Source organism: Lactuca saligna, chromosome 5 (genome assembly GCF_052625555.1).
Source record: "Lactuca saligna cultivar CGN05327 chromosome 5, ASM5262555v1, whole genome shotgun sequence".
Classification (NCBI taxonomy): Eukaryota; Viridiplantae; Streptophyta; class Magnoliopsida; order Asterales; family Asteraceae; genus Lactuca; species Lactuca saligna.
In genome coordinates, this window is record NC_136421.1 from 65,655,383 (window position 1) to 65,670,771 (window position 15,389).

Below are 15,389 nucleotides of genomic sequence, written 5' to 3' on the forward strand. Positions count from 1 at the left end.
TAAACTAAAATATTTCCTAAAAATATTTTTATAATCGTTAAAAGTTTTCAAATAAATAGATTAAACTAACTTACAATAACAATAGTTAAAATTAACTCTATATAAGTGATTATATTTTTACCTTTAAAATCAAAAAATAATGTTGGATGTTTTAAATAATTATAATGATAGAAATTAAACCATTAATCAAATAAACTAAAAGAAATTAATTAACAATAATAACAACTATAAATAATATTAAACCGTATATTATATTTAATTTTATTCATGTGTAACTCGTGGGTAGAAGTCATTCAAACGATTGAGATTATGCAGTTGTATATATATATATATATATATATATATATATATATATATATATACGTATATATATATATATATATATATATATATTATAATATAATTCAAAATAATCTATATATTATATGAATTTAATATATGAATTATTATATCAAATTTAATAGCAACGTTATTGTTATATTTAAAAAAAAACATATATTTGTAAATACTTAAACTATATAGGCGTTTCTGCGCAACGCGCGGGCATTCACCAAGTATATTTATAAAAGAGACATTTTTACTTGCACCATATGCATTTGAAACCTCCATGACTTTTCAATTTCTTTTTAATAATTGTTACATATTGGTTAAAAATGTTAAATTAATATAAAAAACTAAATTCTAATCATAAATTAACTAAACTACAATATTTAAATATCATATTTTACTTCTATTTATAAAATTATGACTTCAGCTTTTTAAAATATTATAGTTAACTTATTAGTTTAAATATGTTATTGTACGTGAATAATTTTCATTTTAAAGTTACAACTTTCGTATAATTTATGATTTTATGAGATATGTTATGCATGCTAGAGGACATGCTAGGTATTTCATATTTTAGGACAAGAGTGGCCTGATTTGTGATGCCTTAGCCTAAGAGTTGCTTTTATCTGTGATAAGCTTTTGAGTATGTGTTGAGTCAAAGTGTTTAGCAGGATTCATCCAGAGAGAGAGAGAGAGAGAGAGAGAGAGAGAGAGAGCTCTAAGTAGAGGAGTAATCTAGGAGAGATACCTAGATGACCATTGTAGGAGTCTATTGAGAGAGTAGTTAGATACTCGCGAGGGGTAGAGTTGCTGAGTTCGGTGATATCTTTGGAGTAAAAGTAGAGCAAGTGGAGTTGTCACCTAGAGTGGTTTTGCGTGATAACAGAGACTACTCGATGCCCGAATGTTGCTTGCTTCGTGCTTTGTAGAAATCTTAATGATGGGAGTCAGCTACCAAGTGAATATGACGATATTCATGAGGTAGGTGGCTAGTGTCATAAGGAGTTCTTTAGCAGCTGATGGCAGAGAAGTGAGAGAACCTGGAAAGAGCCTAGAGGTGACCCTAGTCAGATGAGTACGCTTACAGAGTAGAGCATTTTCGCTGGGGAGCGAACACGCGTGACGGATTGGTGATCGAGAAGGTTTAGCAATTACTTATGAACTCTGGGATGGTCCGTGTAGAAAGTATGGGTAGATGTGGCAAGTAGTATGGGCCTGTACTACTGAAAGCAGAGGACCCATACTCGATACAGGGATCATTTCGTAGGTTTTTAAGTAGCAGATCAAGAGGTGATGTCATGGTTCAAGTACCATGATTTGTAGCAGATCGAGAGGTGATGTCATGGTTCAAGTACCATGATTTGTAGCAGATCGAGAGGTGATGTCATGGTTCAAGTACCATGATTTGTAGCAGATCGAGAGGTGATGTCATGATTCGAGTATCATGATTTTATAGGGATTGAGAAGAGAGAACATGGTTCGAGTACCATGACTCATAGCGGATTGAAGGAAGAGGATATGGTTCGAGTACCATGATCAGTAGCAAATCGAGAGGTAACCACATGATTCGAGTACCATGACTCATGGTGGGTAGTGCTTCTGGTTTTACCGGTTATTCTGTTGAGATTGGCTAGACTAAGATCATATGTGAAAGAGTATGGGGCCAAAGGGCCATGATGAACGAGTTTCCTTGGAGCATCCCTTGAGAGGGAAATCAAGTTGTTTTCAAGTGATTTCTGGTGAGATGCCAGCTGGAATCGCAAGACTCAGGGATGAGTAGAGATGAGGCTTTTTGGAGGATTGCAGTTTGGGTTAAGCAGTCGCTGGTAGTTGACGAGTCACCTTCTGTGACAAGAGTTGCATTTTTCCTTTCTGGTGAGAAGCATCAGAGATAATGAGCTTCTGGTCTCAGAGTTTGAAGTAAACCCCGTAGGGGTAGCACTTAGTTGTGACTTTTGCATCATAGTATTGTGTAGTAAGTCTGCTGCAAGGTATTTTACATACCGAGAGAGGGTCACCAGTACAGACTGAGGTGAACGAGACGGGGGATATGCCTTAGTCGAGTATAGTATGGCATATGTTGGCAGTAGTTTTGAGGAATTAAGAGAAACATTTGGGGTGTTGGCCCTCATTGTTTGCTTTGGGCAATTAAGAGGCCGGTAGTGTGATGGTATGAGATCTTGAGTAGCTAGAGGCAGTAATGTTGGAAGTTTCCAATGGTTTCATCAAAGAGTCTGATATTTGGAGTTGTTTGGTTATTATCGGCAACATCTTGGGCTGTTATGTGGTACATTCTAAGAGTAAGTGTAATTTACCTGGAAACATTCGGGAGAGTAGATTGTTGGTGTGCCAAATAGAGATGGTCCAAACCCTAAGTGGGGGAGAATCGGGTATTTCATTGAGGGGATCAAAGAGTTGTTCAAGTGCGGTTAGAAAACGGGATATAGAGACCATGGGACAGATCATGACACCAGGGTTATTCGTGGTCGAGGAGAAGTGCAGAGCAAAATAAAGTACATGTTCAGGAAAGGACAAGAGTCTCCACGGCAGGTGGCCGTTGGTCAAGACCTTGCGGTGATTAGGAATGCTTTGAGAGGGGAAATGGTGAATTCGAGGTGTTTGTCTCGTAACGATAGTTTTGGTGGTTGAGAACTTCTGGTCCAACGTGTTCTGAGTCTTTGACAATTCCTCCGTGTTTCATTGAGAGTTGGGATATTCCGAAGTTACGAGTTGTGTTAGAGGAAGGTCAGTGGTGAAAACTCTTAAAGGATGCATTGCAGTATCAGAGTATGATGTCGTAAGTAGGTGATCAGTGGTTGAGACAAGACATCGTGAGGTTCTGCAATGATGTATCGAGGTATCCGAGTATGATACCTTGAATTTCAGATTATTTAGAGACTTGAGTTATGAGATGACCAGTGGAGTATCAAGTGACTATGGTTCCAATAGGAATGGTTCCAACATGATCCTTTCAGCTAAGTGTCATCGAGCAGGAGTATCTAGGAATGGGAATTGCAGCGAGAGAAAGTGTTTGGTCATGACAGTTGTCGTCATAAGTGGTGATGCATAACCAGGGTGGGTGGGTGTACCTATTTATGATTGAACCATGGAGTATTCGATAGTGAACTCAGTGGGGTGATGTCTAAAGGATGAAAGGATGGGATGATGAGAGACCGAATGGATCCGAGTGGGAGTAATCACTTGGGATTATTAGGGGAAACCATGGAGTGAGCCCGTAGCCAGTCAGCAAGAGGGTGTTGTGATACTACGTGGAGCCGTAGTACTCACTAGTTAGCGAGAGGGTGTTGTGATACTGCGGGGAGCTGTAGTACTCACCAGCCAACGGGAGAGTGTCGTGGTGCTGCGGGGAGCCATGTTATTCGTTAGTCAGAGCATGGCTTAGGAGAGTTTTTAGGCTTGGATAGCCTTATTAATTGAGTTTTTGGGAACCTGGTGTTCGGACAGGGGTAGACTCGGGTCTCCCTAATGGTCGGGAGTTGTCGTATTCTGAGTTAAGGTGTGATTATCGCGATCATAAGAAATTGGATGTAGTAGCGTACCCGAGAGTTACGAGTCATGGGTCGTGAGTTGAGTGTTTCGTTGGGATGAGTGGTTCCAATTTTGTGCCGGACCAGACTCTCGAGTTGAGTTCGATTCTAGTGGTGTATTGAGTAGGCGGAATGATATTCCAGATTCAGAGATAAATTTCATTTTGAAGGGGGTATTGTTTTCATCTGGTGCTTTAGACCTGAGTGGGTCAATTCGTTGGTATGGGAAACCGCGAGATCCATGGAGCTAATAAGCAATAGATGATGGAGGTCGGGGGTGAATCGATCTTCATTTGGGATTGTAGTATTCGTGTGGGGTAAAGAGAACTTTGTGACTTGTGTGTCACAATGGATCGATATAGTTGTTGTGAGAAGGGAGTCAGCGAGACGTTTTAGGCAGGTAATGGATAACCTTTGAGGTTCAACTGTGGGGTCGGGATTAGCCTGGTGCTCGGTGTTGAAAGGGATATCTGAGCGGGAGCTGGGGCTTATGATCTTTGGATGTCAGAGGACACTTCTGAGCGAGCGTGGATATTTTCTTGTGCCTGATGACAGGGTGTTGAGAGTTCATTGTTCGGATGGGTTCTGATAGTAGTTTAGTGAATGAGTCTTTGATGGGATGTGAACCCTTTCGTCCCTTGGGGTGTGATTCGGAGCGTTTTTTATATCTGGTTTAAGTGATGGGAAGCCTAGTTTTGGGGCGTTGACTTGGTTATCATCCGCAATGAAAGAATCAGAGGGGTAGTGAGTTATCGGAGTCTGTTATTCGAGGATAAAATATCAGGGTGATATCTTGAGAGGGCAGTCTGGCAGTGAGACGAGCCTTAGAGTATCCGAGTCAGAAGGGTATCATAGCAGCATAGCAGGTTGACCTTTTCTAGATTTGGAAGTTCCCGTTGGTTTCATATGTCCACGGGGAAAGATATATGAGTGGTATGATGTCTTTTCAATGGTGCGTTTCGGGTTGTTGGGTTCGATCTACAAGTTGTGCAGAAGTGATTTCGAGGGCGAAATCTAATTCAAGTTGGGGAGAATTGTAACATCTGTATTTTCAGGTTCATTTTTGTGTATTTAATTTCGTATTTTCAGGTTCATTGTTGTGTATTTAATTTTGAGATTTGGGTAAGAGACTCAACGAGTTGAAAGTCTAACTCGTTGAGTCGAGTCGAGTTGCTCCCGTGGATTAAATGAGTGGACTCGACGAGTCAGAGGAAGGACTTGCTGAGTAGGTGCTGGGCAGAGAAACCCTAAAATCCTCGGGTTTGGGACCTATTTAAAGGCACTTATGGCCTACTATTGCGGCCAAACCTTCCAGAGAGCAACCCTAAAGAGCCTTGAGCGTGTAGAGTGAGAGAGAAAGCTATCTTGAGCTAGTTGGTGTGATTTTTTCAAGAAAGAAGGGTTCAAGCTAGAAGGGGGCCAGAGAAGATTGAAGATCTGTGTTATTTGGGCAAGGAGATTCAGTTGGAGGTCTCAATTCGAAAGCTTTCTTCTCTAATGTGTAGATCTCATCTATTGAGGATTAGGGCTTGAAGTACCTTCTTGATGGGGTTTTAAGTGCATCAAACCCCTCTTGTGAGCTGATATTATAGATCTGGACCTTGGAAGGTCCAGAGAGTCCGAAAGTGTGAAGCCATAGTTGTGCAACCAGAGAGCTTTGAAGCTAGGAAGCATTAATGGAGTTTTTATGGTATATAAAGCAATATACACCATGCATGGACACCAAGATTGGACCTTTAAGTGACTTTTGGATTGTAGGAGGTTAGATCTATGAGTTAGAGTTATAGATCTGACCTCATTCAATCAAATGAGAAACATGTTTGAGCCAACTCGCCGAGTCTATGGACGACTCGACATGTCGGAGCGGGTTTGACCCAATGCTCGTGACCCATTGATAGCATGTCGAGTTAGAGGGTTAACTCGACGAGTTGTGTGAGAACAGTGAAAGAATATAGCGGTCACACGAGTGCACTTGGTGAGTCCGGTCAAAATTTGGACTGTTGACTGGAGTTGACTTTTGTTGACCTTAGGGTCATGTCAAGATGAGTAAGTAAGGTCAGGGAGGGGTAGAATGGTCTTCTACCCATTCTCTAGGGATAAGATTGTAAGGAGGGTATTAACTAGAAATGTTACCCTTGTGATAGACGGAGGCTAGATCGAGGATTTCAGGCATGAGATTTTACTAGCCATCTTACGAGGTGAGTCTTCTCACTATACCTTACCTAGATTGCTAATTACGTGTGACCGGAAGGTCTTATGTGTTTATGAGGGTTTGTGGTATATGCTTTTATGTGATATGTATATGTTATATCTTGAGTTGCATGTTTTGGACTGGAAGGTCAAAAGGGTTTAGATCGGAAGGTCAACAGAGTAGGACCGGAAAGTCTACAGATTTAGGATCAGAAGGTCATCATGGGTAGGACCGGAAGGTCTACCAGAGTTGTGGGACCGAAAGGCTCCCATGAGACACATTGACTGGAAGGTCTCGTGGAACGATAGCCTCAGGTGGCTAATTTTATGTGCGTGGTATTATGGGGAACTCACTAAGCATGCGTGCTTACCGTGTTATGTGATATGTGTTTAAGGTACTTCAGAGGACCACAGGAAGGCACCGACATGATTGTACACACGCACACAGTTGAGACCGAGCTACATCGTGGATCCTGGGTTTGATGTAATGTTTTGGTAAACTTGTTGAAAGATATTTGGTGCTTAAATAAACTGACATGTGTTTTATGAAATTAAATAAAAAATTTGCTTGAAAATTTTCTGTCGTTTCAAAAAATATGGACCCTTTCAACTCGTCCGATGATTCAGATGACGATATTTTCTTCAGGATGATGTATCATTATTACACTACCGACCTGCTACAACCAGACCCAACCCCGCTATTAACAAGACGTGCGATGTTAAACAGAAATCGCGAGCAAGGACACGAACATCTATATCGTGATTACGTTGCGGATAATTGTGTGTACGGGTCGAAGGACTTCAAAAGAAGATTTCATTTGAGTAGGAATTCCTACGGATTGCCAACGCCTTGGAAAGCCGATATCGCTTCTTTACTGTACTTTTATACAAAATAAATAAAAATCTAGTACATGTTTCTTTAATTTTATAACATATGCAATATATTTTTAAACCGTAGTTAATTTATCTTTAGGTATGAATTTTTTCAATTAAGATATGATGCTAGAGGTAGACTAGGGTTTACAATGTTACATAAATGTGTTGCGGCCATTCGTTTGATAGCTATGGGGGACTCACCCGACACCATGGAAGACTATATGAGAATGTTCGAAAGAACCGCAAGGGAGACTTTGTATACATTGTCAAGGGGTGTTGTTGAAACATTTGGAGACGAGTATTTCCGGAAACCTTCGTTGCATGATTTGCAAGAATTGTATGCGACGCATGAAGAACGCCATGGTTTCCCAAAATGATCGGAAACATCGATTGCACACACTGGAAATGGAAAAATTGTTTGGTAGCATGGAAAGGGCAATACGCAAGTGGTCATCACGGATCACCTTCGTTGATTTTAAAGGTTGTTGCTTCTCAAGATTTATGGATTTGACATGCATTTTGTGGGGTTGCAGGTTCCAACAACAACGTCAACGTTCTTGATCAGTCGCCAATATTCGACGATCTTTTGAATGGAAAGGCCCGGATGCTCTTTTCACGGTGAATGCAAACGAATACAAATATGGATATTACTTTACAGATGGAATATATCCTCAGTATTCTACATTCGTGAAGGCATTCCGCCACCCGGTTGAAGAACGAGACAATTTTTTTAAGAGAAGACAAGAAGGAGCACTTAAAGATGTGGAACGTGCTTTTGGAGTGCTGAAGGCGAAGTGACATATAGTTGAACATGTAACACGACCATTGGATTTAGAAACTCGACGGTATATCATGTATGCATGTATCATAATGCATAACATGCTATTAGAAGATAATGAGCAAAATATAGCACATTATATCCCAACGGAGCCCAGACACGTTCAGTTTCAACCAGGAACAACAGAGTATTTGCATCGAGTTGTTGACATGCAGGACACAAATAAACACATACAACTCCGAGAGGACTTGACGGATTATATCTTCTATGGTAACAATAACGATAATGAATAGCATTATGTTTTTTTTTTTTTTTTTTTTTTTTTTTTTTTTTTTTTTTTTTTTTTGGAGTTTGGATGTTATGTGTAGTTTAATTTTTATGTTAATTTTAATCTTTAAAAATTGTTTTTATTGTATATTATTTATAATTTTTAAACATTATGTTTTATTTATTATGTTATATTTAAAAAATATTTGTCTAAATTAAAAAAAAAATCAAAAAAATCAAAAAAATTATAAAATGGAAAAAAGTTGGTGTTATAACAAGATGCAAGATGGTGACTATTTCCCCACTTGATGTTATAACACTATTGGTGATGTGGATGTGGCATGTGAGGTGACACCAAAATGGTGTTATGACTAGTAGCCGACACCTTATAATCTTATATTAAGAGAATAAAGGCTTCAAGGACATATTAACTGCTTTGTAACTAACTTCCAGTCGATTTGCTACTACCATTCGGTAAATAGAAAATAATTGCTTATCTATTTTTATGACATTCAATGCTTCATATAATGATTATAATCATTAAATAATAATTAATACTAAAAGGTTTTTATTTAATGCTGGATGAAAGGAGGATTCCATCAACACTTGCACTGGCGGACAAAGGGATAAGTATTGAGACATTAATTTGTAGTTCCTGTGCGAATCATCTACTAATCAACTATCCGTTTGCAATATCGGTTAGGGAGAATATCTTTAACTGGTGCAGATTAAATAAAAATGGTAGTCCAGGTATTCATAATGTTGGGTATTTAGTGCAGCTAGCAACATCCTGGGATCAAAGTACTAAAAAACGTGAAAGATTTATGGCCATTTGCTATGGGCTATTATGGGAGGTGTGGAAAGCTAGAAATGATAGGCTATTCAAAGGGAAATTCAACCCTCCAACATGTGTTGTGGAAAATATAATATCATTGGTAGGGGTAAAGGGGTAAACTGTGATTGGGAAAGTTGGAAAGCTTCCCCTTTTTCTTCCTTGTAATTGTTCTTCTTGTACTTTTCTAAACTTTTGGCGTTATTCCTGTTATGCCCCTGCTCAGCCTCTTGCTGGTGGAGGGTGCTTTTTATGAAATTTGGCTGTTTCTAAAAAAACACCAGCAGAGACGTGAAGGAGAGAATCAGATGTTTTTAAACTCATGATTAAATGCGTTTTCCTGTTTCCAAAAATTCTAGCAATTTATTAAGAAATTTTGGTTGGATCTAAAGATAATAATTAATTATTGATATATGCTTTCCGATTGCTGTCGGTGTGATAGCATGTGTCTTTTGTGGTTTTGGGAATCAATGTTATATTATTTATATATGAGCCCAAACAATGTATTTTTTTGTTCTTCAATCATTGATCAGAGACATTTCTTACATTTATTTGGATAGGAATCACAATGGATACTTGGATGAAAGATCCTTAATTAGGAGGCAATGGTTACCATATTGAAGATTAATGAAAGTAATTCTAATCTCAAGAAGTAATGCAAGTTACGTCACCATGAACACCATGAATTCTATTAAATTGTAGGAGTTAATTCAAAGAATTAGACAGTTACTTAAACAAGTGACCTACTGTATTCATAACAATCAAGAACATGTAGATTGGCAAGTTATAACATTAGTGACAAGAATTCTATCATTAATACCAAGAAACAAGTAGATATAGAGGCCAAACAAACAAATTATTTCAAATCATAAGGATCATTTCTGTAACCTAAATAAAAAGACATGTATTATTTTATGATCTGTAGTTACCTACTCACTCTAATATGTATATATATATATATATATATATATATATATATATATATATATATATATATATATATATATATATATATATATATATATATATATACACACACACTAGCCGTTTGCCCACGCAAAGCGGCGGCGACGAATAGTTTCTTTCAAGTAATTAGTTTCATTCGGAGACATGTTATATTTCTAAGAATACTTGTACCATTATCGATCGGTTTCACAAAAATAAAAAGTGTCATGCGAAAACCAAATAATATTATGGTGGTGGATTCCATGTAGAAAAAGGAGATGAAAATTTGAATTAGTCTCCAGTCAATTATATTTTATGCAAAAAATTAGGAAACTCCAATTTGAATGAGTTTTTAAATTTCAAACGATTTGTCGAAAGGAAGTGTTTCAGATTTTGAATGCATCAAATAACAGAGAACATATATTTTAGGAGTACAAGTTGGGTCAAAATTGATGAAAATACTAATTCAATCCCTAAAAATAAGGAAATACTAATTTAAATGTGTTTTTAATACTTGTATCCCTAGCATTATCAAATTGTAAGATATATATTATAATATTATTATATTAATAATTGGTTGTACTTTAAGCTTAAAGACTTGAACGTTTTAAAAAAAATATTATTATTATATTGATTGTATTTATAAAAATAGTAAGATTTCTTTTATAAGTTAGTATATATATATATATATATATATATGGGCTACGTTCTAATGTTGATAGACAATTATTATGCGGGCGTATGGATAATGTTATTCTATAAGAACTACTAACAAAATAAGTTGTTTAGTAATACGAATACATTAACCTTACAAAAATATCATCATTTTCATTCATTCTTATTCATTTTTGTTGTCAAACATCATTTTTCACCAATTTTATTCTGACAGAATATGGCTTAATAAACATTGTGACAGAATGACAATAGTAATAAAAAGTCAACAATAACCTTATAGACGATTTAATTAGTGACAATACGTGTTAATGATAATATTTATGTAAGATTGAACAACTTATTTTCTTTCTCATTCTCACAAGATAACATTGTCCACACGACCACACAATAGATGTTAATCCACATTTGAACCTAGGTTTCTCTCTCTCTCTCTCTCTCTCTCTCTCTATATATATATATATATATATATATATATATATATATATATATATATATATATATATATATATATATATATATATATATATATATATATATATATATATATATATATATATATATATATATATATATATGAAATTATCGTTTAATTTCGTGATAGAATGAAAAATACACCTTGGCTCAGGAACCAAAAAACCAATAAAATGGAAAGAAGCACATTATTCCATGGGGAGAAAAACTAACATTTTATTATTATTATAATTGAATAAACTATTCTATTCGTTTCTCGATTTATTCATACCAAAACTACATATATAGCATAGAATTATCTTAATTTTATTAGAGTATAAAAATGTGAATTAAATTTTTGGGAATTTTGGGTCTGGTTAAGAGATTAGTGTGTGATTGTAACTTGTTCTCATACCATATCTTTTTTTTTTTTTTTTTTTTTTCAAGTTCTCCAGATATATTCGTGTGTGGTTAATTTTATATTTACTGGTTGATGAAATTTAATACTATTTTCCCGATAATGAAATGCAAACAATGTAAATTATACTAACCAGTTGTACGACCAGCAGCGTACAAAGCAAGAACGCCCCTGAGTGCAATGTGCATGGCTGGAACATTGAAGGTCTCAAACATGACTTCAGTCATCTTCTCTCTGTTTGCCTTGGGATTTAATGGTTTATCGGTAAGAAGAACTGGTTGATCTTTTGAAGCACATTGAAGCTCATTATAGGCGTGATGCAAAACCTTTTCCATATCGTCCCAGTCACATACAATACCATGGTCACAAGGATATTTCAAAGTCAAGATACCATTTTTCGACATGGCTTCATATCCTACATGAACATCGTTCCCATCCACCTTAACACCATTGTATTGAGGTCTACCAACAACATTAGGGAACTCCGTAGGAACATCATCACCAGCAAACCCTACCTGTAAATTTATTCAAAGACCAAAATTAAAGAAATCCAGTTTAAGTAGCCTTTTACCCAATTTATGCGACAAAATGGTTTTCTGGATAAAATATGCATCATGATAACCTGATACGGTGATACCTCATGACTTGTCACCGATTAAATGCTTATTCAGTAAAAATTCTTTTCGATATTTTACCAATTAATGCGACAATGTTCGAATTCTTTTATCAATTTATGCAGTTGACACAAATTATGCAACCACATTTAATTTACACGGGGTGTTGGTTATAAATCGCAGATTTTGGTGATACATAGGAACCGAGTTTCGTGTTTCATCTAAAAAACCAATTCGTTGCGTAATGAGAAAAATATGACGTGAAACAATCATTTATCCCTTATTTAAATGGGATAATGACTTAGTAGAGTAATAACGTTTCCTGTTTGTTCATTTTACATCTCTAACGTATTTTTTGTGCGTATTACACTGTTAAGGTTATTATAACCGTTTACAAATAGTCCTTTTAACAGGAAGAAGCCGGTAAAAGGATTATTTATAAACGGTTATAATAACCTTAATGGTGTAATATACACAAAAAATACGTTGGGGACCTAATATGGACAAACGGGAAACGTTATTACCCTCCTAAGTCATTATCCCATGAAACTATAAACCTCTATAACAAATTTTTACTTTTTAAATAAGAAACTTATAGGCCTTGGGGTTGGTAGTTTGGATGTTTTTAATCTCGGCCTTCTTTATAAATGGAAGTGGCGGTTTCTTAATGAGAGTGGAGCTCTTCGTGTTAAAATTGTCAAATTTTGTCATGGGGAAGGTGGTGGTTTTTCGGACGATTTGAGAATAGGAATTGGAGGGGGTGTTTGGCAAAAGATTGTAAGATCCATTAATCACCTCCATGAGAATGGTTGTATTGCTTCTAATTACATGTATAAAGTGGTGAGGGATGAGACTTAAACGAGGTTCTAGAAGGATGTTTGGTGCTACTCGAGCATCTTGATTAAATGCCAAAGCAAAGAGGCTCCCAAACCGCTCCTTAAGAGGAATATCCAAGCACCAAACATCCTTCTAGAACCTCGTTTGAGTCTCATCCCCCACCACTCTATACATGTAATTAGAAGGAATCCAACCATTCTCATGGAGGTGATTAACGGATCCTACAATCTTTTGCCAAACACCCCCTCCAATTCCTATTCTCGAATCGTCCGAAAAACCACCACCTTCCCCATGACAAAATTTGACAATTTAAACCCGAAGAGCTCCATTGTCATTAAGAAACTGTCACTTCCATTTATAAAGAAGACCGATGTTAAAAACATCCAAACTACCAACCCCAAGGCCTATAAGTTTCTAATTTAAAAAGTAAAAATTTATTATAAGGGTTTATAGTTTAATGGGATAATGACTTAAGAGGGTAATAACGTTTTCCGTTTATCCATATTAGGTCCTCAACGCATTTTTTTTTTTTGTGTATATTACACAATTAAGGTTATTATAACCGTTTATAAATAATCCTTTACCGGCTTCTTCCTGTTAAGAGGACTATTTGTAAACGGTTATAATAATCTTAATGGTGTAATACGCACAAAAAATACGTTAGAGATGTAAAATGAACAAACAGGAAAACGTTATTAGACTCCTAAATCATTATCCCTATTTAAATAGAAAAGTACATGAATACTTCGTACAACTAATTATTAAATTTAGAAAGTTTCATATAAATAGGAAATAGCAACAGAATAATTAATATGCTAACCTTTATCATTCCAGTTCCAATGTCAAAAATAACGGGGCTCATATCCTCTTCGTCCTCCATTTCTATTAACCTGCAACTCAATCATTAAAAAAAACATCCTAATATTTTCCAATAGTTTTTTTTTTTATTTGTTTAGAAAGAAAAACGCAAACGAATCCCAGTAATGTCCGCTAGACGTTTTCCTACATTCTCAATTGGTCAAAATAACTTCAAACTAACACCCAGAAAACACATCAAAGTTTCCAATTACTACGATATAGATCTCGACGACCTTCATTATTGGATGTTCATAAATTTAACAAATGCTGTGAAACCGAGTAATTCATTCAAACAGCGCGCACTAGTCGAATTAAATGGATTCAATCTAGTCAGAGTCAATGCATAACAGATCTAAATTCTATACGTTACATATCTTACATAATTGAGAATCAGATCAGTCGATCATAACAACTAACTGGCCAGATCATATAAAATATAACAAACCTGAAGAGAAGATTTGATACGGGTTCCTGATGAATATCAAGAGACTCAGATCGGAAATTCACAACTGTAACACCATTAGAATTATAAAATAATCGAATCAAACCTTTAATATCTCATATCGAAGCCTCCACTTGCAGGCAAGTCAAACCTTACGTTCCCATCATCCCATGTGGTTTGGTTCGTTTGGTGGAGATGGTCGTCATAGGATAAAAGATTGATTTACAGGAATTAAATAAGAAATGCAGAAGAAAAATAAAAAATTCAATTATCTAGTTCTAATTAAAAAATCATTTAGCTACATCAATTAAACTGAGCAGTTTACAATTCCATATTTAACATATTCTAAATTGAATCCTAACATTCAAACAATTTGATTTTAAAATAAAAAATAAATAAATAAATTTAATTATGGGTTATTCATCTAATAATTTTCTTATATACTAGGTTACTCGGTTATAACCCGTGGAACCATGGTTATAAAATTAAACAAATTTTGATACTTAAAAATCATAATTATTAACAGTCATTTTCAAAAAAGTTATTAAATAAGAGTTATATGACTTTTATGTAACTTTATAATGGTTTGTTTAAATAAATATGTGAAATCATGTTTTAAGATACATGCCGCATTATTTATGTGTAAATTATTGAAAAAAATGATATTATATAATAAACACCACAAGAAATAAGCCTTTTTTAGCGACGTTCTCTATAACGATGACGGTAGCCTTTAGCGGCGACATTAGATGACGGCGTTGCTAAAGGACTTCTACCGGCGATCTTCTTGTATCACACGACATTTCATCGTGACCACATGCCGCTATATTGATCCATCGGTTTGGGTTTAATCTCATGGTAGGTAATAAAGGTTACACCAATTGGGACGACATGTCTCTGCTATTGACGGTGATCCGCGTGAATCTCATATTGGTCGTTCGATTGTCGATAAAGGTTACGCTTTTTGTTGTGAAAATAACGTACAGACGATAAACTTTGTTAATTATTTATACAACTTTTTTCCTTTTCTATTTTGAGGACTTTTTTAAATTTATCTTCCACCGCTTCACGTCTGCTTGCCACGAATCTCTTTCTACCGCTTGTGCATTTTACTCGGGGCTTTTTCTACATTGCATCTTCACAGTTTATTCAGATACTTCCCACCACTTCTCCAAATCCTCCGTCTCTCTCTAATCTCGACTCTACCGCCTTCATCATTGTTTCGCCTAAACTCAACCTATCCTTCTTCGCATAAAGGTATTTTTAAAATCTGATTTTTAAAAGTAATTCAATATATTTCAGCATAAAGGTATTTTGGATAATTAACTATAT

At 35.8% G+C, this 15,389-nt stretch overlaps 1 protein-coding gene across 4 annotated transcripts in view; it reads right to left on the bottom strand.

Moving 5' to 3' along the window:
* LOC145048341 (actin-7-like) overlaps nucleotides 1-14,278 on the bottom strand; it is a 31,844-nt gene extending 17,566 nt beyond the window's left edge. The window contains exons 1-4 of one of the 4 annotated variants that reach the window (XM_078996802.1): nucleotides 14,164-14,270; nucleotides 14,061-14,086; nucleotides 13,578-13,647; nucleotides 11,440-11,821 (exon numbers count right to left, since the gene is read on the bottom strand). In XM_078996802.1, the coding sequence (XP_078852928.1) occupies nucleotides 11,440-11,821; nucleotides 13,578-13,637 (442 nt within the window). In that variant the 5' untranslated portion in view covers nucleotides 13,638-13,647; nucleotides 14,061-14,086; nucleotides 14,164-14,270. The other 3 variants (XM_078996801.1, XM_078996803.1, XM_078996804.1) reach the window with 3 other exon arrangements.
* Nucleotides 14,279-15,389: the final 1,111 nt, after the last annotated feature.